This window comes from Ruditapes philippinarum, unplaced genomic scaffold, assembly GCF_026571515.1.
Source record: "Ruditapes philippinarum isolate M1 unplaced genomic scaffold, ASM2657151v2 ctg1573_1_1_1_1, whole genome shotgun sequence".
NCBI lineage: Eukaryota > Metazoa > Mollusca > Bivalvia > Venerida > Veneridae > Ruditapes > Ruditapes philippinarum.
This window is the reverse complement of record NW_026862214.1, coordinates 60,272-86,352: the sequence shown is the minus strand read 5'-3', so window position 1 is coordinate 86,352 and position 26,081 is coordinate 60,272. Positions and strand designations below refer to the sequence as shown.

General features: G+C 32.7%; 2 protein-coding genes across 5 annotated transcripts in view; one reads left to right on the top strand and one right to left on the bottom strand.

Moving 5' to 3' along the window:
- LOC132718305 (D-serine dehydratase-like) overlaps positions 1–9,024 on the bottom strand; it is a 35,192-nt gene extending 26,168 nt beyond the window's left edge. The window contains exons 1-3 of one of the 4 annotated variants that reach the window (XM_060701999.1): positions 8,950–9,024; positions 1,757–1,924; positions 191–328 (exon numbers count right to left, since the gene is read on the bottom strand). In XM_060701999.1, the coding sequence (XP_060557982.1) occupies positions 191–328; positions 1,757–1,911 (293 nt within the window). In that variant the 5' untranslated portion in view covers positions 1,912–1,924; positions 8,950–9,024. Of the gene's footprint in view, positions 1–190; positions 329–1,756; positions 1,925–2,971; positions 3,274–8,509; positions 8,609–8,914 lie in introns of those variants that run through there. The other 3 variants (XM_060702000.1, XM_060701998.1, XM_060702001.1) reach the window with 3 other exon arrangements.
- A 27-nt stretch (positions 9,025–9,051) lies between these two features.
- LOC132718304 (tubulin delta chain-like) lies at positions 9,052–19,873 on the top strand. The gene is made up of 11 exons (XM_060701995.1): positions 9,052–9,189; positions 9,808–9,903; positions 10,427–10,479; positions 11,028–11,106; positions 12,711–12,911; positions 13,591–13,749; positions 14,596–14,691; positions 15,315–15,387; positions 18,060–18,201; positions 18,777–18,937; positions 19,508–19,873. Exons 1-11 carry the CDS (start codon positions 9,095–9,097, stop codon positions 19,574–19,576), a joined length of 1,224 nt encoding a protein of 407 aa, XP_060557978.1. The 5' UTR covers positions 9,052–9,094; the 3' UTR covers positions 19,577–19,873.
- Positions 19,874–26,081: the final 6,208 nt, after the last annotated feature.

Below are 26,081 nucleotides of genomic sequence, written 5' to 3'. Positions count from 1 at the left end.
TCCTCAAATTCAATAATTAATAACTATTATATCTAAAATTCAATAATCGTAATTCTATCAAAAATTCATTAATTATGAACATATTTAATTTTAATAATTACTATTACACGATAAATTTACATCTCATAATTGCTATCATTACACAAATTCAATAATTACACAAGCAATTAAATTAAAAAGAATTACAAACCCTGATATTCTCTCTTTCACTATTGGACTTCCCCAGAGAATATCTTCGAAGCCATTATCAGCGTAAAATACAGCCTCATCAATTGTTGACACTACTATTTTCCTTTTTGTTCCATTGGTCATTAATACCCCTCCTTCTCTAATGTGATATTAAATGATAACATATCATAATTAATTATGTAGGTTATATAACAGAAAAAGATGTCCACAAACAAATATCATGGTAAGTATTAAAGGAGCATGCCTTCAGAATCATGCGTATTTTCATGAAAACTTTGAAAATGTATTTAAAAGTAAAATATTGTGAAGGGAACATAGAAAATAATTTTCACATTCCAAACAGCACTTACAGCCCATGTATATTGCCAAAAAGAGGTCAAAATATGCAAAAAATAGCTCTTATAACGCAGTAGAAATGTGGTGAAAAATACTGCAAAATTGATCATGAATTGCACATAACATGGAATTTGGGACTTTAATCTTGAATCATTTTATTTTCTTTTTAAAAATCTTTGTACTTTTTTCTCAAGTTTGATTTTCTTGAAATTTTCTTTTCTCATCTGGAGGCATGCAACTTTAAAAAGTAATTTTTGTGGTTTTCATGGATAGGTCAATCCACAAATTTAAGATCCAACAAAATTTCATTTTATCTGCTGTAAGATTATTTTGCAACACATTTTTTACATTTTACCTTTTGGAAAAAATAAACAGTTCACAAATTCAAGTACCAACCAAAATGTTCTTTGTGACAACTAGAACTGCCACTGTCATGGCGTGAATACCCCCGCATACCACTTTGTCAGAATCAACAGTGGCCATTTAGAGCTCAAGGACAGCCACCCTGTCAAATCTGAGGTTACTAAGCAAGTGCATTGCTAAGATATTTATTCTTCATGCTTCAAATGTGAAAATTTTAGAATCAAGTTTTTTTAGTCAAGGCCCCTGTGACCTTGACCTTTGACCTCAAAATCAATAGGGGTCATTTACTAATCATGACTAACCTCCATGCCAAATATGAAGACTGTGGGTCAAAGGAATCTCAGGTTATTGGGCGGACAAGCATTTTTTTAGTCAAGGCCCCTGTGACCTTGACCTTTGACCCAAAGACCTCAAAATCAAAAGGAGTCATCTACTAATCAGGACTAACCTCCATGCCAAATATGAAGACTGTGGGTCAAACGAATCTCAAGTTATTGGGTGAACAAGCTTTTTAAAGTCAAAGCCCCTGTGACCTTGACCTTTGACCCAATGACCCCAAAATCAAAAAGGGTCATCTACTAATCATGACTAACCTCCATATTAAATATGAAGACTGTGGATTAAAGGAATCTCAAGTTATTGGGCGGACAAGGTTTTCTTTAGTCAAGGCCCCTGTGACCTTGACCCAGTGACAAGAAAAAACCAACAGATGGCCGGAAGGGGAGACGTCCTGACGGACAAGCTGATTCCAGTATACCCCCCCTTACAACTTTGTTGTGCGGGGGTATAAAAACACAAACGTTCATGTCACAAAATATAGACAATTCACAGTTATGTATAATATAAAATCAGTACACTAGATAGTTACATTGTTTTGTGTGTCTTCATATGTGGTCTTAGCTCCATTCCCATCTCCTTACATCTGTCGATCATTTGTTGACAATTTCTTTTAACTCTATCTATATCTACTAACATACATGGTGTCTCCAGTTCTTGAATCGTTTCTGGCAGCTTGTCTGACATTTTTGAACTTTCTCTGAAAAAATAACAAAAAATGAACAGCAATTTTATTGTTGCTGATTCACTAAATCATTTTAGTATGTGCATGTGGTGTTGTTGTGAAAGCCAATATGGCCTGTCACATAGCAACAAAATGCCAAAAGGACAGGCACCACTCAAAATCATACTAAAAATAGCACAAGCAAATAAAAACTGGCACAATTCCAAAATCAATGCTAAAAATACCGTACAGGCACCAAAACTGGCACCAATTTTTGACAGGCACCAAAACTGGCATCATTCCAAAAACAGAACAAATGCATGCTGGCATCATTCCAAAAACAGACCAAATGAATTCTGGCATCATTCAAAAAACAGAACAAATGCATGCTGGCACATGACTGAATGCATGCTGGCATCATTCCAAAAGCAGAAAGAATGCATGCTGGCATCATTCTAAAAGCAGAATGAATGAATGCTGGCATCATCCCAAAAGCAGAATAAATGCATGAGCACCAGCTAGCATAAATAGTTTCCGTATATGTAAAGTCAAACAGGCACAAACTGCTTTTTAAAATGTCCATGAAAAATGTACATGCATAAATCAAAGGTGAAAATACTTTGCAGGCACCAGAGCTGGCATTATTTTAAAACCAAATTAAATGAGCACTGACATAAAGAGTATCCATACATGTACAATACCCGGCATAAATTTGCTTCAATTCCTGTAAATAAAATATACCGCATGATTTATGTAATCATGCACTTGCAAAGCTATAATTCCCTGAAGAATTTTTGACAGATGAAATGGAGTCAAAATTCAATACAAGAAGTCAATGCCATTGTCAAAATCGCCTTATTCTCTACAACTGTGCATTAATTAATTTAAACTATATAGCCAAGTCTGAACTTATGTTGCAGCTCCCTTTTCCATTAGTTTTAATCAATCAATCAATCAATCAATCAATCAATCATAGTTCATGTACAGATTCTTTATCAGTTAGATTCCAAAATCATAACAAATAAGTCATGAAGATTTCTAAAAGGACTCCTTAATGAAATTTCGTAAACACAAGTTTCTTACATCCTATCTCTTTACTTTACTTCATAAAATGAATTCAGTACACATATATCTTAACACTCTGATAAACTTGAGTACTAATCTTTAAAGTTTATCTACTATATCCTACATGCTTATGCATTTATATTAGCTTTTAATCTGTGTTTAAACAATAAGAGATTTCTAGGCCAACTTAAATTAGACTTGTGAAGGTGATATCAAGATAATTTTCAACAAGTACAATCTTTTTTCCAAATGATTTGACAGTGAGGAAAACACTACCTGCAAAATCGGTCTAACCATTCGCACAGAATTAATAAGGCTAGTGTCTATTTTATATAGTTTTTTATCACATACATATGCCGTTTTTGTGACTCAGTAAAATGGTATTGCATATATTTTGATGTGATGTCATTTGTGTTATAAAAACATAACATTAGGATGCGCTAAATATTAGCGTTACAGCATAGACGGGCCAATGAAAAATGGTTCTTATTCACTTCAAATGGTCTATATTTTTGATATGTGATAAGTAGAATATTAAATTCTTTACAGAATTTATTGAACTTGTTTAATAAAATAATATTATGCTCGTAAGAGGCTCGTCTAATATAATTTTTGTTCAACTCGTTAAATTAATTCAGTATTAAACTTACACTCATTCAACATCCTCTATCTATTAGGACCAGAGCTATAAGAGCGCAAAAACACAAAGAAGTTTTACATATAAGAAGAAAAAATACTAGTCTACAAAGATGTAAACTCAAAAGTATAAAGACATAAAACTCAAAAGTATAAAGATGAAAAGTTAAAAGTGCAAAGATAAAAACTTAAAAGTACGAAGATGAAAACACTTAAGTACAAAGATGCAAATGCACAATCATGAGAGTATTTTATTTTATCAACTTGTCATTTGCATACTGCTTATACCATCACTGCACACAATATATTAAATCTTGATAAACATTCCCTCAGGTTTGTAAGATGTATCTAAATTAAATTTTACCTATAACACGAGTCATGCTGAGTCCTATAGCAGCACGTCTCCAGATTCATGTTAATTTTCATGAAAATTTTGGAAATGTTTTTAAAAGTTAAATATTATGAGGTGAACAAATAAAGTAATTTACATATTGCAATCTGCACTTACAATCCAAGAAAATTACCAAAAATTGGTCCATATATGCAAAAACAGCCCTTACTGCTTTAGTAATGCAGTAGAAATAAGGTGATAAAATACTGCAAAATCAGTAAAATCAGTCTAAAACTGCAAATAACATGTAAAATATAACTTGGACCATTCATTATTTTTAGCTTTCTTAAAATTTTAGTAAATTTTTCTCAATATTGATTTTCTTGGCTAATCTGGAGGTGTGCAGCTTTATAGCCCAACAGGGTAATCTAAGGTTGCATAATTTTTACTACAATGTACATGTTGTTAGATTGAAATTGCATAGATCAATGTATTTTTTTCTGATCTATATTTTTAATATCAATCAAGCCATGATTTTTTTATGCTCTTGTTTTGTTTTAAATTTTGCACTTTAATATTTTGGCACAGTTTTTCCTCTTTTTAAATAACATTGACAATGTTTCAGTAATTACACCTGGACACACAATGTCAATTTAATGTCAAGGTCAAATCAGAATATTTCAGTATTCTGGTTTTGTCATGTGTTCTTTTGTTCCAAGTATAAATCAAGTTTGTAAATAAATATCAAAATTATGACAATTTTAGCAAAATTCAATAATTTGACCTTGACCATCAAGGCCAATCAAAGGTCAAGGTCATTTTTGAATTATTCAACATAAAGGTTTTGTCATAAGGTTTTTTTTATCAAAGTATAAATCAATCCGTAAATAAATAACGAAGTTATTACAATCTAAATTCAATATTAGACCTATAGGGTCAAGGTCATATTTGAATCAATAACATGTCAGTTTTGTAATGAGTGAGCTTTTGTCCAATTATAAACCAAATCCAAAAATTAGTAACAAAGTTATGGCCAATTGTATAGAAATTCACTAACTTGACTTTTTGTGTCAAGGTTAAATTAAGGTCAAGTTCCATTTAATCTTCTTTAATGTCTTTCCAGGGATTGATGTGCCAAAGTACACAGACAATCCATTCATTATGTACAAAGTTTAGCCAGTTATAGCAAAAAAGCTGTGAAATTACAATAATTTGACCTTCAAGGTCAAGGTTATTTATGAGTCAAGGTCAAACAAGACTGTTGTGCTCAAGTTTTTTTTAGTTTTTTTCCTTATGGGTTTTAAGTCACACCAACATTTATAGGTCATATGCTGACTTTCCAGTGATACTGGTGGAGGAAGACCCCAGCAGACATTTTCACAAAAAATCTTACGACAATTTTTTGTCGTAAGAGAAATCTTACGATAAATCTCCTTTTCACAAAAAATCTTAAGAAAATCTTAAGTGCAAAATCTGTCGTAACTTTACGATAGGTCTTCCCCGTTCGTAAGTGTAATTTTTTCTCTCTTAAGGGTAAAATATCATGCATCTCTTACCTAAACTGAATAAAAACAAACAAAAAAATGGAGGGCAACTAAATATTAAGCAAACAGTATGCTATAAATAACACAAATTGAGGTATAATTATTTTTCAACATATACATTTGTGACGTCATGACTTGATGACGTCACGATGGAGAGGGTTATGAATAGTTTAAAATAATGTGAACTATACTGTAGACTAGTATTATTAAAAACTTATAATTTGTACAATTGGTGAGTTCGATTTCATTGCCAGCATGTACTAGTGGTACCTTTTTATTTATTAATAACATAGTAGACCTTCTTTCTGAATCTTTTAGATATATACGTATAATTATCTTCAATCAAGATATAAATTATATCAGTTTGAATCATTTTTTTTGTTCTTATTGAAATTTGATTGTGTTCAATAGATATTTCAAGCTCTTGATTACTTGATTTTAAAACCGGAATCAAATATAGAGCATGCACATCACTATCAAATGAACGTTGCTAGGGATGTTTTTGTCGTAAGATTTATCGTAAGTGAATTTTTTATCTTAAGATAAAATTTTAACTTACGAGTGGCTTTGTGAAAATGACTTAAGATTTAACTTACGATTATCGTAAGTGAAAAACTTAAGATAAATCGTAAGATTTTTTGTGAAAATGTCTGCTGGTGTCCCTTTGTGCATTATTGCAGGTATATTGTACAAAAAGGCACAAGAGTGCTCAAATACTAAGATGATCCATTGTATGAAATCAAAAATAATAGCCAATGTTAAAGTTTCTGAACAGCAACTAGAATATGTACGACAACCTGACTGCAAATAGCAATACTCCATAGCAAAAATCAAGCAAAATTCAGATATTTGACCTTCAAGGTCTAGGTCTTTGATGAGTGAAGGCCATAATCAAGTTGGTCTACTTGAATGGCTTGTCCTAAGATTCCTAAGGATTGTTGCATCAAAGAATGAATACAATCTATTTATAAATAACAAAGTAATAGCCAATTATAGCAAAAATCAAGCAAAATTAAACAAGAAACATGGCAATGCCACGAAACCAGGTTTTCAATTATCTCCATTGTAGATAAATATGTTGTATTTGTAATACAAATGCAAGCAATAAACAATGTAACTATGTGCAATGTAAAACATGAATAATGTAGGAGGAATTGCCACAGAAGAAGTGTTCACTGTATATTCAATAATTCTGTATAAGGAAAAAATGTATTCTGTATAAGGAAAAAAAACAAAGGGCCATAATTAGGTCAAAAATTATCCAATCACAAAACCTCTACAATATGCGCCAGGGCACATGATGACAAAGCTTCTGTGAAAGTTTGAACAAAATCTGTTGAGAAATGTAGGACTAGTTCAGCACAGAAGAATTTGTTCACTATATATTGATAATTCTGTACAAGGAAAAAAAAACAAAGGGGCATAATTAGGTCAAATATTATCCAATCACAAAACCCTGACAATATGCGCCAGGGCACTTGATAACAAAGCTTCTGTGAAAGTTTGAACAAAATCTGCTGAGAAATGTAGGACTAGTTCAGCACAGAAGAATTTGTTTACTATATATTCTGTATAAGGAAAAAAAACAAAGGGCCATAATTACATCAAATATTATCCAATCACAAAACCCCGACAATATGTGCCAGGGCACTTGATAAAAAAGCTTCTGTGAAAGTTTGGTCAAAATCCCTTGAGAAATGTAGGAGGAGTTGTGCACAGAAGAATTTGTTCACTATATATTCTATATAAGGAAAAAAAACAAAAGGGCCATAATTAGGTCAAATATTATCCAATGGCAAAACCCGGACAATAAGTGCCATGGCACTTGATGACAAAGCTTCTGTAAAAGTTTGGTCAAAATCCGTTGAGAAATGTAGGAGGAGTTGCGCACAGAAGAAATTGTTCACTATATATTCTATATAAGGAAAAAAAACAAAGGGCCATAATTAGGTCAAATATTATCCAATGGCAAAACCCGGACAATATGTGCCAGGGCACTTGATGACAAAGCTTCTGTAAATGTTTGGTCAAAATCCGTAGAAAAATATAGGAGGAGTTGCGCACAGAAGAAATTGTTCACTATATATTCTATATAAGAAAAAACAACAAAGGGCCATAATTAGGTCAAATATTATCCAATCGCAAAACCCCGACAATATGTGCCAGGGCATTTGATGACAAAGCTTCTGTGAAAGTTTGGTCAAAATCCGTTGAGAAATGTAGGAGGAGTTGCGCACAGAAGAAATTGTTCACTAAATATTCTATATAAGAAAAAACAACAAAGGGCCATAATTAGGTCAAATATTATCCAATGGCAAAACCCCGACAATATGCGCCAGGGCACTTGATGACAAAGCTTCTGTGAAAGTTTGGTCAAAATCCGTTGAGAAATGTAGGAGGAGTTGCGCACAGAAGAAATTGTTAACGCCCGCCCGCCCATCCGCCCGCCGACATACCTCAATCTAATAACCAGTTTTTTCCTTCGGAAAACCTGGTTAAATATTTGACCTTGAAGGTCAAGGTTTTTTATGAGCCAAGGTCAAGTTCAGTCTGGTCAACTTGAAGGGTTGTTGTGCCCAAGATGAAGACAATCCATTGAAAAATTAAAAAAATAATTGCCAAAGTTGAAATTTCTAAATAGCAGCTGGAACAGGAAAGACAATCTAACTAAAGCAATAGTGACAAAACAGTGTTTGTGTTTTTCAAGTTCAACTTAACACCCGTGTGTACATATCTAGAAAATATTGACCTCATTAAATTATATACTGCAAAAAATAAACAAAGTTACAAATAACAGTTAAGGGCTCAAACCACAGATCTCTCTCATTTTAAGCAATAAGTTAATCTAAATGACTGCTTTTATGTATTTTTCATAATTGACAATGTCAATAAAATCAAAAATCAAACCACAGACAATAATAATTATCAAATGTTGAAATATGAGTTATTTTTATAAAACAGCTTTTATCATACAAATGTACATGTATGTGCTGGGATTGGCAAATAGACATTTTATTTAGATTTGATGTGTTTGGAGCTCCATACCCAAAGTGACTGTGAATAAAACCACAGGGGGTTCTGTAAATCAAACCACAGGGGGTTCTGTCATTTCTTTCTTTTCTCGCTAGATTTTAAAAAATAAGGAATCAGATGGATAATCATACATTTTAAATTCACTTGTTTTTCGTTTGCGGTACACCATATAAAATAGGCACACTCTTTGTAAAATCACTAGCTGCATGAATTTTTGAAACCTTATGTTTTTATATACATGATGATCATGAAAACACGTCATTATAATTATGTATACATGTCACCCATGTAGTGAAAATGTCACTCATGTTTCACGTTAGATTTAGCAAAATTTAGAAAATGTCATCAGTTAACGAAAATTCATTTGGAATCACACGTGTTTTCTTTATGTTTCTAACAAAATTAAAAGAAAAGAACATTTTGTTATTAATATCTAATTCGATGTTTTTTACCAAGCTGTTTCCAGCACTTCTTCGAACTCTTCCTCAATGAAGTTTCATTATTATTTCAAAATGGCTGCGCCCATGAAAGAATTTTATTTACTCTATAAACATCTTTGATTTTGAGATAAATGGCCATTGGAAAAAATAATTCATCATGTCAACAGTTTTCGTTCAGATAGGGCAATGTGGAAATCAAGTTGGACACGCTTTTTGGAAGAGGATTATGAAGGATGAGGAGGTCAACAAAAGGTGTGTATTTCGGACAAGCTTAAATTCGGATAAGAATATTATAATCGCCGTTATCCGATATACACATGAGTTATGTATCAATGTTTTTTATTTATTAGAATTAATTTGACTATGATGAATTGTTCTTTTAAGATTTATAAATAATTCTTAATCAATCTATACATTTTTACCCTATACATAAATATTGCCAAAATATACTTAAATATAGCAATATTTATATTTGTTTGTATAAAATGTAGATTATATTGAGGAAATGAATTAATATCTAAAAAATAACATGACTAAGCCTGCTATAACTTTCATTCATTTTGTATAACAGAAAGATATGGTGTCTCGGTCAGAAGTAAGATATTTTGATGTTGTGCGGACAAACAAGTTGTGGTAAATTACTAAATGCCCTTTCACTGTGTACACTGCTAAATTATAATCTACTTATTATTAGACTTATATATTATCAGCACACAATCTTATTAGTTTTAAGCAGTTCCTCCACATTTTGAAAAAAAAATTGCACAACTCTGGGGCATTACTTGGAAACAATATGTAGATTTTGGATGTGATTATTTGTATTTCACTTCATAACCACATCATATTATTTTCTCTTTTTTCTTGTAACAGTTCCAGTTTTATTGCTAAAGATGGTAAATTTAGGGCAGTGGTTGTAGACAGTGAACCTAAAGTCATCAGAAAAATTACAAAAGGCTTGCCATTTAGGTGGGTAATGCATAGTAATTTGTGAAAGTAATTTGAAAACCTTTACATTTTTCAGAAGGTCATTGGTGAAATGATGTTTTATCATAAATGTTAGCAAAAAGATAAAGAAAAATCATAATGGCTATGTAAACGTAAAAAGGTGAGATTATGTTCTGAAAGTCACTAATATCTGTTCTCCGTGAATTTTAGTGGCTTCCATGAATTTAGGCATATATACACAATAGCAAGGCTCTAAAATTCATTGACATTTGTTACTTGTTACTTGTTATGTGTCCTTTATGACTTAAGCTAAACAATGATAAAAAGTCTTTGAAATTTAACTCAGTTAAAAGTGTGACCTATCAAGATTCAAATTATGTGTGTCTAATTACTGAGTCAATCATGATAAAATTAAATATTTGTTTAACAACTATTTTTGCAAAATAAAAAACATTTTAAGAAAATTGTTGCATGTATTTGGCCTGTTGTTTTTTCTTTCTTATAATAAAAGCCAGGACTTGAAAGTGTTGTTCTTGTATTTCAGAGAAGAATCTGTTATTACTGGCAAAAGAGGAAGAGGCACTAATTGGGCTTTAGGTTTGTTTTCTATGGTTGGTCATAATTTTAAAGGAAATTATTATATTTTTTCAAAGATTGTTATCTCAAATGTGTATGAATGTCAAGGAATTTTGTTTTTAAGTAGCATGATGACTCCATATCCATGCTAATTTTCATGAAAATTTTGAAAATGTATTTAATAGTAAAATATAGTAAAGTGAATAATGAAACTAATTTACACATTGCAAATGTCTCTTAAAGACCATGTAAATTACCAAAAATAGGTAAAATTAAAAAAAATATGCAAAAAATAACCATTAGTGCATTGGCCACACAGTAGAAATAAGGTAAGAAATACTGCAAAATCAGTCATTTATCAAACAAAACAGGTTAATTGCTACTTTAATCTTTTTATTTTTCTTAAAATCTCGTTATTCCCTAGTTTGATTTTCGAGAAATAGTTTGGCTCATCTCAATGCATGCAGCTTTAAAGCATTTTACATTTTAATTTTATACTTGTGATTAGAAAATTATCACAAAAATAATGCTATGTGAATAGCATACATGTGTATTTACATCTCTAAAAGGTTACCATGGTTTAAAGAGAACTGGCGATGATCACTTGCTAGAAGACACGCTGGAGGCTATACGCAAAGAAATTGAGAGGTAAAAATAAAATGCTATATTTTTTAGCTCGACTATTCGATAAGAATAAGTAGAGCTATTGCAGTCACCCGAGCGTCGGCGTCGGCGTCGGCGTAACCACTTATGTTAAAGTTTTTGTAATAGTTTAAATATTTTCAAAGTCCATTGACATATGGCTTTGAAACTTTACACACTTGTTCACCATCATGACCCCAATCTGGAAACAGGAGGAGGTAACTCTATCAAGCATTTTGACAGAATTATGCCCCTTTTTCGACTTAGAATTTACGTTAAAGTTTTTGTAATAGTTCAAATATTTTCAAAGTCCATTGACATATGGCTTTGAAACTTTGCACACTTGTTCACCATCATGACCCCAACTTGTAAACAGGAGGAGGTAACTCTATCAAGCATTTTGACAGAATTATGCCCCTTTTTCGACTTAGAATTTACGTTAAAGTTTTTGTAATAGTTCAAATATTTTCAAAGTCCATTGACAATATGGCTTTGAAACTTTGCACACTTGTTCACCATCATGACCCCAACCTGTAAACAGGAGGAGGTAACACTATCAAGCATTTTGACAGAATTATGCCCCTTTTTCGACTTAGAATTTACGTTAAAGTTTTTGTAATAGTTCAAATATTTTCAAAGTCCATTGACATATGGCTTTGAAACTTTGCACACTTGTTCACCATCATGACCCCAACCTGTAAACAGGAGGAGGTAACTCTATCAAGCATTTTCACAGAATTATGCCCCTTTTTCGACTTAGAATTTACGTTAAAGTTTTTGTAATAGTTCAAATATTTTCAAAGTCCATTGACATATGGCTTTGAAACTTTGCACACTTGTTCACCATCATGACCCCAACCTGGAAACAGGAGGAGGTAACACTATCAAGCATTTTGACAGAATTATGCCCCTTTTTTGACTTAGAATTTACGTTAAAGTTTTTGTAATAGTTCAAATATTTTCAAAGTCCATTGACATATGGCTTTGAAACTTTGCACACTTGTTCACCATCATGACCCAAACCTGTAAACAGGAGGAGGTAACTCTATCAAGCATTTTGACAGAATTATGCCCCTTTTTCGACTTAGAATTTACGTTAAAGTTTTTGTAATAGTTCAAATATTTTCAAAGTCCATTGACATATGGCTTTGAAACTTTGCACACTTATTCACCATCATGACCCCAACCTGTAAACAGGAGGAGGTAACTCTATCAAGCATTTTTTTTACTATCAAGCACTAAGAATAGTCGAGCGTTGCTGTCCTACCGACAGCTCTTGTTTGTGTATGTAATTTATGTAAAAATCAACATGTATTGGAATTTTTTAAGTTTTCAAGTAGTAAAAAGTCCTACATAAAGAAATTAGGCCAGAGTTTTAAAAATATCATACATAAAAAAATTGAGAGGTAACTTAAAATATCACACAAGTGGGAGGCAATTAAGATTTTATTTAAAGATCATAAATGAAGGTGTTGCAAGATATATTTATATGTTAAATCTTAATTAGATTTATAAGGGTGCATAATAGTGAAACAGCATAATTAAAAAAAAAGGTTTCATTTTTTGATTAGTTTGTTTTGTATAATATTATCACCATATTATACTTTCAGGTGTGATTGTTTTAGTGGTATTATTATGTTACACAGTCTGAGTGGTGGAACAGGCTCAGGGTTTGGTTCCAGGCTGGCTGAGATCCTAAGGGATCGGTACCCGATGCATCATCTTATGTCGTGTGTGTTTGCCCCCCATGCCAGCGGAGAGAGTCCCCTACAACACTACAATAGTCTGTTAACTCTAGCTACCTTACAAAGGTCTCATTTATATATGTACCTTATCTCTCTAGGTGTCATGCAAAATGCCAAGATGGCGTATTTATTTGAAATCCAAGGTTTGAAACACCTTCAATCAAATACATAGCTAAATTTATATAAGATTTGATAAATGAAAGTCACTAGTTCAAACAAGAATGTTATGTTATTGACATAATTCTTTGAACATATAGATGAAATTCAAACAGTGTTATATGACTTATATCTCACTGAAAACTCTCAAAACTTATTGTACATCGTTAGAGAAAGGTATGTACACTCACAAGTGTAAAATTGATCATATTAGATCTGTAACCTTAAAGAAATCTTGTGTATCTGTAACTTATTTTATCAAATTGGTCTGTTGAACAGACTAGTAATTTAAGGACTGCTGGCTGTATGAGTTCAGACCCCGTCGGAGGCAAACCGTTGTTTCTGTGAGTAAGAAACTTAACACCCATTGCTTAAAACTGGTTGGTTCAGGGAGCGGAGTCAAGATTGTTTCAAATAGTTTATAGGTTCCAACAAAATAGAACTAAAATAAATCAGTATAAACTAAACTAACTAAGCAAAACTAACTAAGCTTAGTACTGGTTGGTTCCAGGATTGGAGTCTATATTGTTTTAATAAGCTTATAGCTACAAACACAAACTTAAATATATTCATTTAAACTAATTAACAGGACAACAGACTGTGTGATACTTACTCATAATGATGATGTTCTACATCGTGTTCAGAAGAAGAAAGGGCAAGAAGCTGTCTCATATTCTCACCTCAATGAAGCTATTGCCAGTCATTTGTCAGGCATCTTCTTACCAACTGAGTCGCTCCGGGCTAAAAGGTAAATTTAAAGGCTCCAACATTTAGCTTCAACCCTCCATCACTATCTGGCCGAACTTACACTTATGTGAGTTATAGACCAATAAGATAAAACTGTTCTGTCTCTCATCTAAATAAAAGATGCTAGTGATAGCCTTTTATTTGCCCATTTTTTTTTAAAGAAAATTGAGCAATTTCATGACCCTCTCATTGGTGTCAGCATTGATTAACCTTTTTGTTAAGGTCTATTTTCTCAGAAACAATAGAAAAAGCTATTCACTTCAAACTTAAAAATGTTAATTGGCAGAAAGGATGCCATTTCTAAAGGGAGGTATAATCCTTATATACTTTTTGCAAAGTTATGCCCCTTTTTTCTATTTCTTTTATTTAACTTCCCAACATTGAGAAAAAAGTGGAGCGGTCTGTCTGTGGACAGGTCTTATTAGGAATTTTCTTGCCAACATAGTCACTCAAGACTTAAGAGTTAAATTTGATTAATATGCCCTTAAGTTACCAACAGCTCTGTCGATAAGCACAAGCACATTAAAAAGTACACAAGGGTTAATGGGTAGTCAGGCTGAAAGAGAGTACGGCATGCTGGCTTCTGATTCGAATCTTTCCTAGGTTCTGTAATGTGAAAGACTAGGTCATTAGGTGATGAGAGATTGTACTGTAAACTTGTAAAAAAACTACTTTAGAAAATCAGAAAATGAAAGACAATGGTACATAATGTATTTATATAGCCCAACAGTGTATGGACTCAAAAAAGCTGTTGTAAGTTTATAATCAATGTTTTGGCATAGAAAGTATTTATGTTTATTTAGGTTTTATCTTTTTGTACATTTTTTGTACATGTGTATCATTACAGTGCATTTAGTTTAGGAATGGAACCATGGGAAATGTTACGATCAATTTGTCCGATGCCGAACCTGAAGTTTGTACAGATAGCACAATACATGAACAGGTAACACTTCTTATCATTAACTTACTTGAACGAAATGGTATCATGTATAGTATGAATCTATCCTTGAATACCGTAATTGAAAAACATTTACCATTTACATATATTTGAGATGCATTTGTTTTATTCCTTTTGTTGTATTTAAAGTGCCACTGATATACTGATATTGTAAAGGTCAGTTGGTGAATTTCCAATTTTATTTGAAGAGATATAGTTCAGCTGCCATGTTTATGCATTATTTCATTATTTAGGGTCATAAGGTCGACGTTTCAATTTTATTGGTATAGGAAGAGCTGTGGTACAACCATTGACTTTGGACAGTAATAGTAGATGCTTCTCTGAAATACAAAAACAACATTTTATACCAAATTGATTCAGCTTGAAGTTTCACAAACAAACAAGGTCTTCCTCAACCAGAAAGGCTGGTAAATCGCTATATAACCTACCAGTATATTGTGTTGGTGTAATGTAAAACACAACCTTAAAAGAAAAATAATCACCTACCTAACAAATATTGTCAGACTTTATCCAGTATTTGCTTTAATTGCCTGGTCCCTAACATGTTATTCTTTTAAGGATTTTTTTTGTATAATATAATTTAATTCACATCTTTATTTTTGTTTCAGTAAAATGTCTTGGTCAGATTTGCTAAGTAAAGTGTCAGCCACAATTAGAAGATATGACAGCTCTGGAAATCCTGTATCCTTATAGGAACAGTTAATTAATGTATACTTCATGAGCACAATTTGATGATCTACATTGGGTTGGTTCCCTGTGTTTCTATTACTTAGTAAAGATTTAGTTCAAACTATAAGGGAATAGGAGAGAGTAAAAATATTTATATAATAGACAAAAATCATCTCTGAAAGATTGTTTTTTTTTATTCATACACTGTTTTTAGCTTGACTATACGAAGTATATGGAGAGCTGTCCTACTCGACCGCGTCCAGATTTCAGATTAAAGTTTTGGTGCAGTAAAATATTTTTCACTATAACTTTGTCATTTCTTAAGGTATCAACTTCAAATATATGTTCCTTATCATCAACCACATCTTATGTGACAAGGTTCATAACTCTAGCACCAATATTTTAAGATTTATCTCCCCTTGAACTTAAAATTTTCCTTAAAAAATACTATTTTTTACTGTTATTTTTTTATTTCTTAAGGGATCAACCTCATACTTCAAATATATGTACCTTATCATCATCCCCATCTTATGTGACAAGGTTCATAACTCTAGCACCAGTATTTTCAGATTTATCTCCCCTTGAACTTAGAATTTTCCTTAAAAAATACTATTTTTTACTGTTACTTCTTTATTTCTTAAGAGATCAACCTCATACTTCAAATATTTGTACCTTATCCAGGCCTCGACACTAACTTTTTTAGCAGGTGGTACGCCGGACCACTAGATTTGAAAGTTAGGTGGTCCTTCCAGAAGTCAGGTGGTCAGTAATCTTTATTATGTCATTTTACTGCAAATGTAGAAAAAAATGTTTAAACTTTATGACAAAGATGTATTATTAACCTTTAAAGAAAACAGATATTTTTAGATATAAATTTTTCATCTAATCAGAAAAGGGAAAGCAAGTCAGTATGCATTTTATCGTAGAGTTATTTGTTCCAGTCAAAAATACACAACAGAGTAAAAAAAAAAAATTATTATTTTTTACTGTAACTTATTTATTTCTAAAGGGATCAACTTCATACTTCAAATATATGTACCTTATCCTCATCCACATCTTATGTGACAAGGTTCATACCTCTAGCACCAATATTGCAAGAATTATCTCCCCATAAACTTAGATTTTTTTACTTGAAAAATGTTATTTTTTACTATAACTTTTTTAGTTTTAAAGGTATCTACCTCAAACTTCAAATACTTATTCCTTATCATCAATTACATTTTATGTGACAATGTTAATAACTCTTGAAGCAATTTTTACAGATTTATCTCTCTTTGAACTTAGGATTTTCTTTAAGAAATATTATAACTTCTTTACTTTTTAAGGTATCTACTTCAAACTTCAAAAATATATTTCTTATCATTACACACATGTTGTTTGACAAGGTTCATAACTCTAGCGTGACTATTTCTAGAATTATTTCCCTTGATCTTGGAATTTATGTTAACAAATGTTATTTTTTTACTATAACTTAATACATAATTATACATAATTGATTTTTCTTTCATAGCTTTGTCCTCCTTACTGCGTCCAGTATTTAATTAGTCGAGCTTGGCTGTCTCCTGTGACAGCTCTTGTTCTTTAATGTGTTTTTCTTCTCTGTATGTTGATATTAAGGCTCCCACGTTTACAATTTTTTGTAAACGTTTACACAATTGCTAAGAACCGAAACGATACCTTTTAAACGGTGGTACTTCTTTGTACTATACTACACCATGTATTCAAGTCTCCAAATGATGACTTACTTTTTATTTACAAATAATTCAATGTTCAGGGCTCATTACGATTGAGTCCACATTGTATCCTCATTTCGATCTTTTGAAAGATCAAAGGATAATCAACTTTACCAATGTATTATGTCACAATTAGTGCACAGCAATGCTGTGGAGGGTTGTTTATACCTATTTTACTTTGGAATATACGAATTACAATTGATAGAATTCATGATTACAGGCAATGATTAAGATATTTTGTAAGACAATAGGGTCATTTCGATTAAACGGTAAAAATTATCGTAAACGTTTTCTATTGAAAATCGAAACAAATCCGTTTAAACGCGTAACCGTGGGGGCCTTAGTTGATATTGATATTAAATTGACAGTATTTAAAAATTTTGCATTTTTGCGCTTAAAAAATGTGTTGTTAACTTTTTATGTCTTAACCTGCTGAATTTGTGTACTGGACTTTCAAATTTTGAAATAGATCAGATTGAAAAATAGGGGCTTACGTGGCTGAGTGGTTTAGGTTGTTCAATTCAAACCACTTTCCTCTCAACACTGTAGGTTCAAACTACACAAGTATCATCAGTTTCTTTCATATGGGAAAGCTATCCAGTTAGCTTACGGAATGTTGGTGGTTCTACTCGGGTGCTTGTTTGTGCCTGAAATAATGCAAAGAGGAGTACTTGAGGTCTTCCTCTACCAGTAAAGCTGGAAAGTCGCCATATTACTTATACATTGTACTGTGTTGGTGCAACGTAATACCCAACCGAAAAAAAAAAAAATTGAAAACGTAGGGTTTTTAATATCAAAATAAAGAAAAGAGCTATATAGCCTGGTCAGACTACCTACATGTGTAGGCCTGGGTCTATACTGGTGGGAAAGACTTGGAAAAAACTTTGGGTTCCACCAGGTTAAAGAATCTTCTTGGCATATCCACATTTATCCTTAATATAATAACAATAGTACAGCAGTTTAGGCAATATTTGTGTGGCCAGAGGTGATACAACCGGAGGGTTCCAATTACATATGGGAGCGCTTGAACCGAAACTGAAACGTGCATATAATTGTGTGGACTGGAATCCATTTCCTGTCGACTTCTGGACAGGTATAGTGTTTATTTGAAAAGAGAAGGGTTTAGTGATTTCTTTTTATTTTGTTATTCATATTTATTAATATAAATGTATGTAAGGGGCCCCCCTGAGTGGTTAAAGTGGCCGACTTCAAATCCCTTGCCTCTCACTTCTGTGGGTTTGAATCTCATCAGGGACTATGGATTCTTTCTATCAACTATCAAGCTAGCTTACAGAACATTGTGGGTATACTTACACTGGTGGTTCTACTAACATTGGTGGTTCCACTCAGGAGCCCGCTTGTGACTCAAATAAGTAACTGAAATAATGCATGATGGGATATCCGAGGTCTTTTCTTCCACAAGTAAAGCTAGAAAATTGCCATAAGACCATTACAGTGTTGTTTTGACATAAAACCAAACAAACATTCATATGACTTAAGAAGTGCACTTACCATCTCACATTTGACTAAAATTAACCACTTCGCTGCCTATAAATGTTGTTAAACTGGCTAGAGGCTCACATTATAATACTTTTCTTAACTCATTTCCTAGATGTTTGTATAAAATTTACCATAAATACCTAACTCCTGGCATTTTTTTTTCTTCAGCTAAACCAAACAATTGTGGATCTAAGAATTCAGCTAGTCTGACAGTGGCATCAAACAGTTCATCTATCAATGAGTATTTAGAGAATGTCCTTGAAAGGTCAAAGGTCATGTTTGAGGCTGGAGCATATCTACACTGGTATTGGAGACATGGTGCTGATAAGGTACATTTAGCCCTTTTTTTGGACCTTGTATGTTCTTTAAAGTTTAATTCAAGGTCTGTCTCAATCAATTCAGCTCAAAATCTTCCAGTAGCAAAAACACACAAAAAAACACCGAGGTTGTTTGTCATGATGGGAGTAGAAATATTTTTTGAAGAATCGTTTGATGTAGTCTGGGCAAGATTTCAGATTATTCACTCACTCTTTTTTCCAAGAATAATTTTATAAATAGTGGAAATTGACCCAAAAAAGAAGTGTTTATGAATGCTTTTATTTTCTTTTGCAAATCTTTTTAAATGTCGGTGTTGATTTATGTAAGAAATTCAAATTTGATGTTCTTAAGAATTTTGAATCTTTGTGGAGTTCTTTTAAAAGTTATTAAATTTAAAGGTAAACAATGAATAAGAGACTTGTTTAAAACTGTTATTTAAAAGGTTCTTTAAATAAGAAGCTGGTTTAAAATGAAATTCAAAGTGACATGTAATTGTCGGTACACAACTAGTTGTTTAACATGAAATACATGTATGTACCTGAATTACATTTCTTGTACAATCTTTTTTGTTAAATTTGCAGGAAACATTTGAAGATGCTTTTGAGACAATACAGTTAGTTGTTGACGATTACAAAACTGCTGTTAAATGACCTACTGCATGTGCACAGATGTTATATCATATTTATCTAACTTATGATACTTATCCAAGTACAACAGCTCAGTGCTGTTTGTCATGCAACTGTTACTGGTTGTTACGTTAGGTCATAATGCGATATGACCAGCAATGTGTCAATATGCCGTTAAACCTAAATGTTAGGGCATTACTGTGATATTCAGGGTCAAGAGGTCATACAACGAAACCCAACAAACAGGTCCCAAATTAATATTTTTATGAAAGATTGTTCCATTTATTTGTTATTGTTTTACTTTTTCATTTATTTTGTTATAACCAAGTTTTAAATAAACAATTTTTAAAATTTGAACTAATTTATAATGCAATTGCCCTTCTTTTTTTTTTTAATCCATCACAAGTTTGTTTTTCCTGCTTTATTGGTAGAGAAAACCTTAGTTGCCCTTCCTGTGCCTTATTTCAGGCATGAACAGAGGCCTTAGTAGAACCACTGACATTCCATACACTACCTGGATAGCTTCCTCACATGAAAGGATCTAAAGTCTCTGTCTGGATTTGAACCCACAGCATTGAGGGGAATTTCTTTATGTAGTAGCATATACTTATCTGCTTTTAATATAATACCTACAATTGAGGAATACAAGTGTACCAGGGATGGCAACAGACAATTTTGAAAAAAGAGGAAAATTAAACCCGAGGGGTCATGCAGGTCCAGGGCAGAGCCCTAGTTGGGGATCAGGGGGCGAAGCCCCTGGGTTTTCATCCTTTTCAGATGGTCTAAAATGCATTTCCTTTTAGTGCTTTATCAAATCTTTTCATTTACTGATATTGTATTACCAAATCAAAATCGTCACCAATGTGGACGGTTGTCTCGGTTGATCCGATATTCACATTTACTGTGTTCTCTAACCATTTCAAATTAAACTTATTTTTAACATTTTTGTCACAGTCTTTGATCTTCGAAGCGTTGTTGGAGTTAATTGCTGCCATTATTTATGTAAAAAATATCTTTCATGCTAATCGGCCGACATTTTGTTTTGCTTTCTTCAACTACAGAAAGACGCTATGATTGGTCGGTATATTTAACACTATCGTTCATTGGCTTACTATAATAGCGACAATCACTGAACATACCCGAAAAGCGGTACAGTCTAAATATTTACGGTACGGTGTAAACATTTACAATCGGCAGACAATAGACGGTAGCAAACTCGGCTAAAGAGACCCCCACCCCCCAAATTTTCTCCTCGAATTTACATCGTTCTCAAAAGTGGTTCGAGGAACTCGAAATCCAAGGATTTCCGCAGATCTGCGGAAAATTGGCATCCCTGGTGTACTTATATTTTCTCCAATCCAATTATAAATTTTGGAGTGCTGCCAGCAATCATGACTCGCACTTTGCTAATACTCAATCTCAATGATGGAGTGACCATCCTTTATATGGTTTTTCCTTGTGTATTTTCTTTTCATTTATGAACCCACTCATTACATACAGTACTGGTTAAAGGGACTCAACATTAATTTTTTCACATGAAGGGAATGGAAATAATTTTTGGGGATTTATGTTCTATTTGATCTTGACCAATAACTTTAAAATTGCTTAATTTTTACAGCATAATCATTCTTATCAAGAATCAACGACACAAAATTGTTAATCGTTGCAACGCTAGGAATGGCACAAAAATAGAATTTTAAATCTATTTCCAACAATATTTCTAATCCTCCTCATATAATTCTATTTTAAGTGCCACATTTGACCTATGTGAAAAATGTAATGTTTCTATGCTTCAGTCATGTTCCTTTAAAATACACACAAACAAGATATGTTTGTAAAACATGTATGCCCCCTATCAGCAGCCAATTAGTCATGTGAAAAGGTTATTAAGCATGACTTCTGACCCAGTGATCAAACAATTAATAAGGGTTATCAAGTATCTACTGGTCATGACCTTAACCTTTGACCCCTTGACCCAAAACTCAATAGGGGTCATCTGCTGGTCACGACCAATCATCATACAAAGTTTGAAGTTCCTAGGCCTAAGCGTTTTTAGTTAATTGATCGGAAACCGTTTTAACATACAAGGTCAATGTGACCTTGACCTTTGACCCCTTGACCCCAAAATCAATAGGTCATCCGCTGGTCATGACCAATCACCATACCATGTTTGAAGTTCCTAGGCCAAAGGGTTCTTAAGTTATTGATTTGAAAGCATTTTTACCTACAAGGTCAATGTGACCTTGCCCTTTGACCCCTTAACCCTTATATCAATAGGGGTCATCTACTGGTCATGACCAATCACCATACCAAGTTTGAAGTTCCTAGGCTTAAGGGTTCTTTAGTTATTGATCGGAAACCGTTTTTACCTAAGAGGTAAATGTGACCTTGACCTTTGACCCCTTGACCCCAAAATCAATAGGGGTCATCTACTGATCATGACCAATCACCATATCAAGTTTGAAGTCCCTAGGCCTAAGGGTTCTTTCGTTATTGATCGGAAACCGTTTTTACCTACAAAGTCAATGTGACCTTGACCTTTGACCCCTTAACCCCAAAATCAATAGGGGTCATCTGCTGGTCATGACCAATCACCATACCAAGTTTGAAGTTCCTAGGCCTAAGGGTTCTTTCGTTATTGATCGGAAATCGTTTTTACCTACAAGATCAATGTGACCTTGACCTTTGACCCCTTAACCCCAAAATCAATAGGGGTCATCTGCTGGTCATGACCAATCACCATACCAAGTTTAAAGTTCCTAGGCCTAAGGGTTCTTTTGTTAATGATCAGAAACCGTTTTTACCCAAGAGGTCAATGTGACCTTGACCTTTGACCCCTTGACCCAAAAATCAATAGGGGTCATCTACTGATCATGACCAATCACCATACCAAGTTTGAAGTTCCTAGGCCTTAATGTTCTTAAGTTATTGATCAGAAACTGTTATTGCTTACAAGGTAAATGTGACCTTGACCTTTGACCCCTTGACCCCAAAATCAATAGGGGTCATCTACTGATCATGACCAATCACCATACCAAGTTTGAAGTTCCTAGGCCTTAAAGTTCTTTAGTTATTGATTGGAAACCGTTTTTGCTTACAAGGTCAATGTGACCTTGACCTTTGACCTCTTGACCCCAATATCAATAGGGATCATCTACTGATCATGACCAATCACCATACCAAGTTTGAAGTTCCTAGGCCTTAAGGTTCTTTAGTTATTGATTGGAAACCGTTATTGCTTACAAGGTCAATGTGACCTTGACCTTTGACCCTTTGATCCCAAAATCAATAGGGGTCATCTACTGGTCATGACCAATCACCATACCAAGTTTGAAGTTCCTAGGCCTTAAGGTTCTTTAGTTATTGATCGGAAACCGTTTTTGCTTACAAGGTAAATGTGACCTTGACCTTTGACCCCTTGACCCCAAAATCAATAGGGGTCATCTACTGGTCATGACCAATCACCATACCAAGTTTGAAGTTCCTAGGCCTAAGGGTTCTTTAGTTATCACTCGGAAACCATTTGGTCTACGGACCGACGGACCGACTGACCAACGGACCGACAAGTGCAAAGCAATATACCCCCTTTTCTTCGAAATGGGGGCATAATAATCATCCAAAATGACAAACAATTGTCGGGTGTGTTTAAAATTTATTCAACAAAACACATTGTTTTAATATACTATATTATTTCTTAATAATCTACCGTACCTCTCGCAGTAAGTTTTTATACAAGTATACAATAAATTACACAATAATATTTATATCATTAACATATCTCAAACATACTACCCCTTCGTATGTAACAAACAAAAACAAATCAACAGCTTCTGGGGGGAGTAAAAAAGCACAGCTTCTCTAAAAGATCAGAACTAATGACAACCAGAGTATTTTATACTTTTAAGAAAAAATTCTGGTCATTTATTTAAAGTCTCAAACACGGCAGTAATATTCCTGGAGTGTATACCCGTACTGGTTTATTCTACAAGTACTGAAAAATTCTCTGAAAGTACTGACTTAAACTTACAAGAACTGACTCATTATCTGTACTGACTTGACTACACCAGTACTGACTCTTTACCTGTACTGACTACTAGTGCTGGATTTACCAGTACCGAACAATTTCCAGTACTGACTTTACTTTATCAATACTTACTTTCAATACCAGTACTGACTTTACTTACTAGTACTGACTTTATTAACCAGTACTAACTTTACATGCCAGTACTTTTTTATCAGTACTGACTTTTTACCAGTACTAGCTTTACATGCCAGTACTAACTGTTTTCTACCTGTAGAGTCATATTTGAACAAGCATTGACCTGTTTTTGAATAATAAAGTAGCTGCCAAGTTCCTACCTGCAGGATTGTAGTGAAATGGCAAAAAAATTGAGGTTTAAAAGTACTTTATTAAAGTATAAAATAAACCTAGTGACTGTGTTGTGAGGGAACAATAAATATTCAAACAAATGAATTAGACAATTATTATCTTTGACAAATTTTCAAAATCACATATAACTGAAACACTGTCTCAAGAAAGAAAGAAAGCAAAAAAAAAAAAAAAAAAAAAAAAAATAAAAAAAAAAAAAAAAAAAAAAATATTTTTATTAATTATAAATGAGGTAAGCAGTTACAACCTCTAAGAACCTGTGTGGAGAAAACATCTGTATCTATTGCAAAAATTTCTAAACTAACAGGAAAAATACATACAACAGTCTCGGCAGAAAAAAAATATTTGACATACACACACAAATAAACAAAACAAAAAAATCATGTTTGTTTTTTTTATATTTTTTTCTATAATACCTTGAGTATATTACAAATGAGATTTCAATATGATGTTTGCGGTACACACCTTCTGTATAAATAACATCTTAATAAACATTAGTTTAGTTTGACAAATATTTATCATTTATGTTTCATTAAAGCTTTACTGTGATAAAGGGCTTGAAACACTCTCCCGCCCCCAATTCCTGGGACTTAACCAGTACTTATAAGGAAACAAGGTCATGACCTTGGCAAGGCTCGAACCCATGCTACCTGGGTTGAGAGGCAGACACCTTAACCACTAAGCCACTGATACCCTTTGATGTTATTAAATGACATGAACACTTCACTATTTAATACTTTTTTTGGTACACTTGTACATTAGTACCAACTCAATCTGCATTATCAAAACATTTTTTTTATATATAAAATTAACATAAAAATGGAGACTCAAATTCTTAGTAGTCAATTTAAAGTCAATTCTCTAAAATCAATTGTTTATATATACCGTTACCTAAGTAAAGAAGATAAAGATTAAAGGATTTCTGAATCCTCAGTACATGAAGTGATTTAAAATAGTTTACAAATAAAATATAACACAAAAAATCAATAAAAATATCAATAAAAATAAACGAAAAAGAACTCATTTGGTTGTCTGTTTTAAAGCTACAGAAAATCTTGTGATGTTTGAGCATATTTTTTCATAAATAAAGAATGGATTTCTTAAATCTGAGTAATACAATCTTTTTTGTTCTTTAATTACAAAATTTTTTTTTTAACATCATATACATGCTGTCAATATTATGCTTATGTGTAAAACAATATTCTTGGATTTTTTTTTGGGGATAATTACCTATTTCATTATACATCAAAAATGATAATTGAACAATTGAAATATGTGCATGTAACTGTGAAGGAACACATTTCAATTTTTCGATGAAAATCAAATAATTCAGATGATACAATTTCTATTATGATTGGGAAATATTATGTCTACATAGTAAACAAACTCAACTAAATTTATTTTATAAATAAATAAATTGAACTAAATAAACACTTGTTTTAGTAAATAAATCAGTTAAAAGAAACATTAATACATGTATTGGTATAAGACTTTATGATTGTTAAATGAATGAAAGAAACGAACACATTTACCCTATTAGTAGATTTTGTTGACAGATATTAGACAACTGCCTTATATTCATCAATAGTGGAACTTCTTAAATGCCAAATTATCATCTTGGAACTATGTCTAAAAAAAGTAACAGTCCATGTAAAATGTACATGTAAAGCAGAACAGATGAAACGTGTATCAATACGTGTATCAATACATTATTCCTAACAACACTATATTTCTTAAATGGACTTGTCCATCTTTCAATCTGGACACAACCATTTATCATTTTTTAGGGAAAATTTCAAAACAATTTCAAACATTTAAAACATACTGACTGAAGAAAGAACAACAGTGCAGACAGCATTGAATGTGCAGATCTAAGTCTGCGCACTGGTCACATGGTTAGAATTTTCTGCCGTCAGCAGGTTGCGGGATATGATAAACTAAAGATTATGAAGAAATGAAAAATAATACAATGCAAAGCCTATCAAAATCATTTTGAACTTTTCAGTCACTAATTGTAATATCCCATACTATGGAAAAATTGGTAAAAGCAGGTACTAATATTTCAACATTTTCCTCAAAAATTATAACTAACATTTCAAAAAAATTTGCAAATTCTTAAAAAATGAACAAAGACCTACA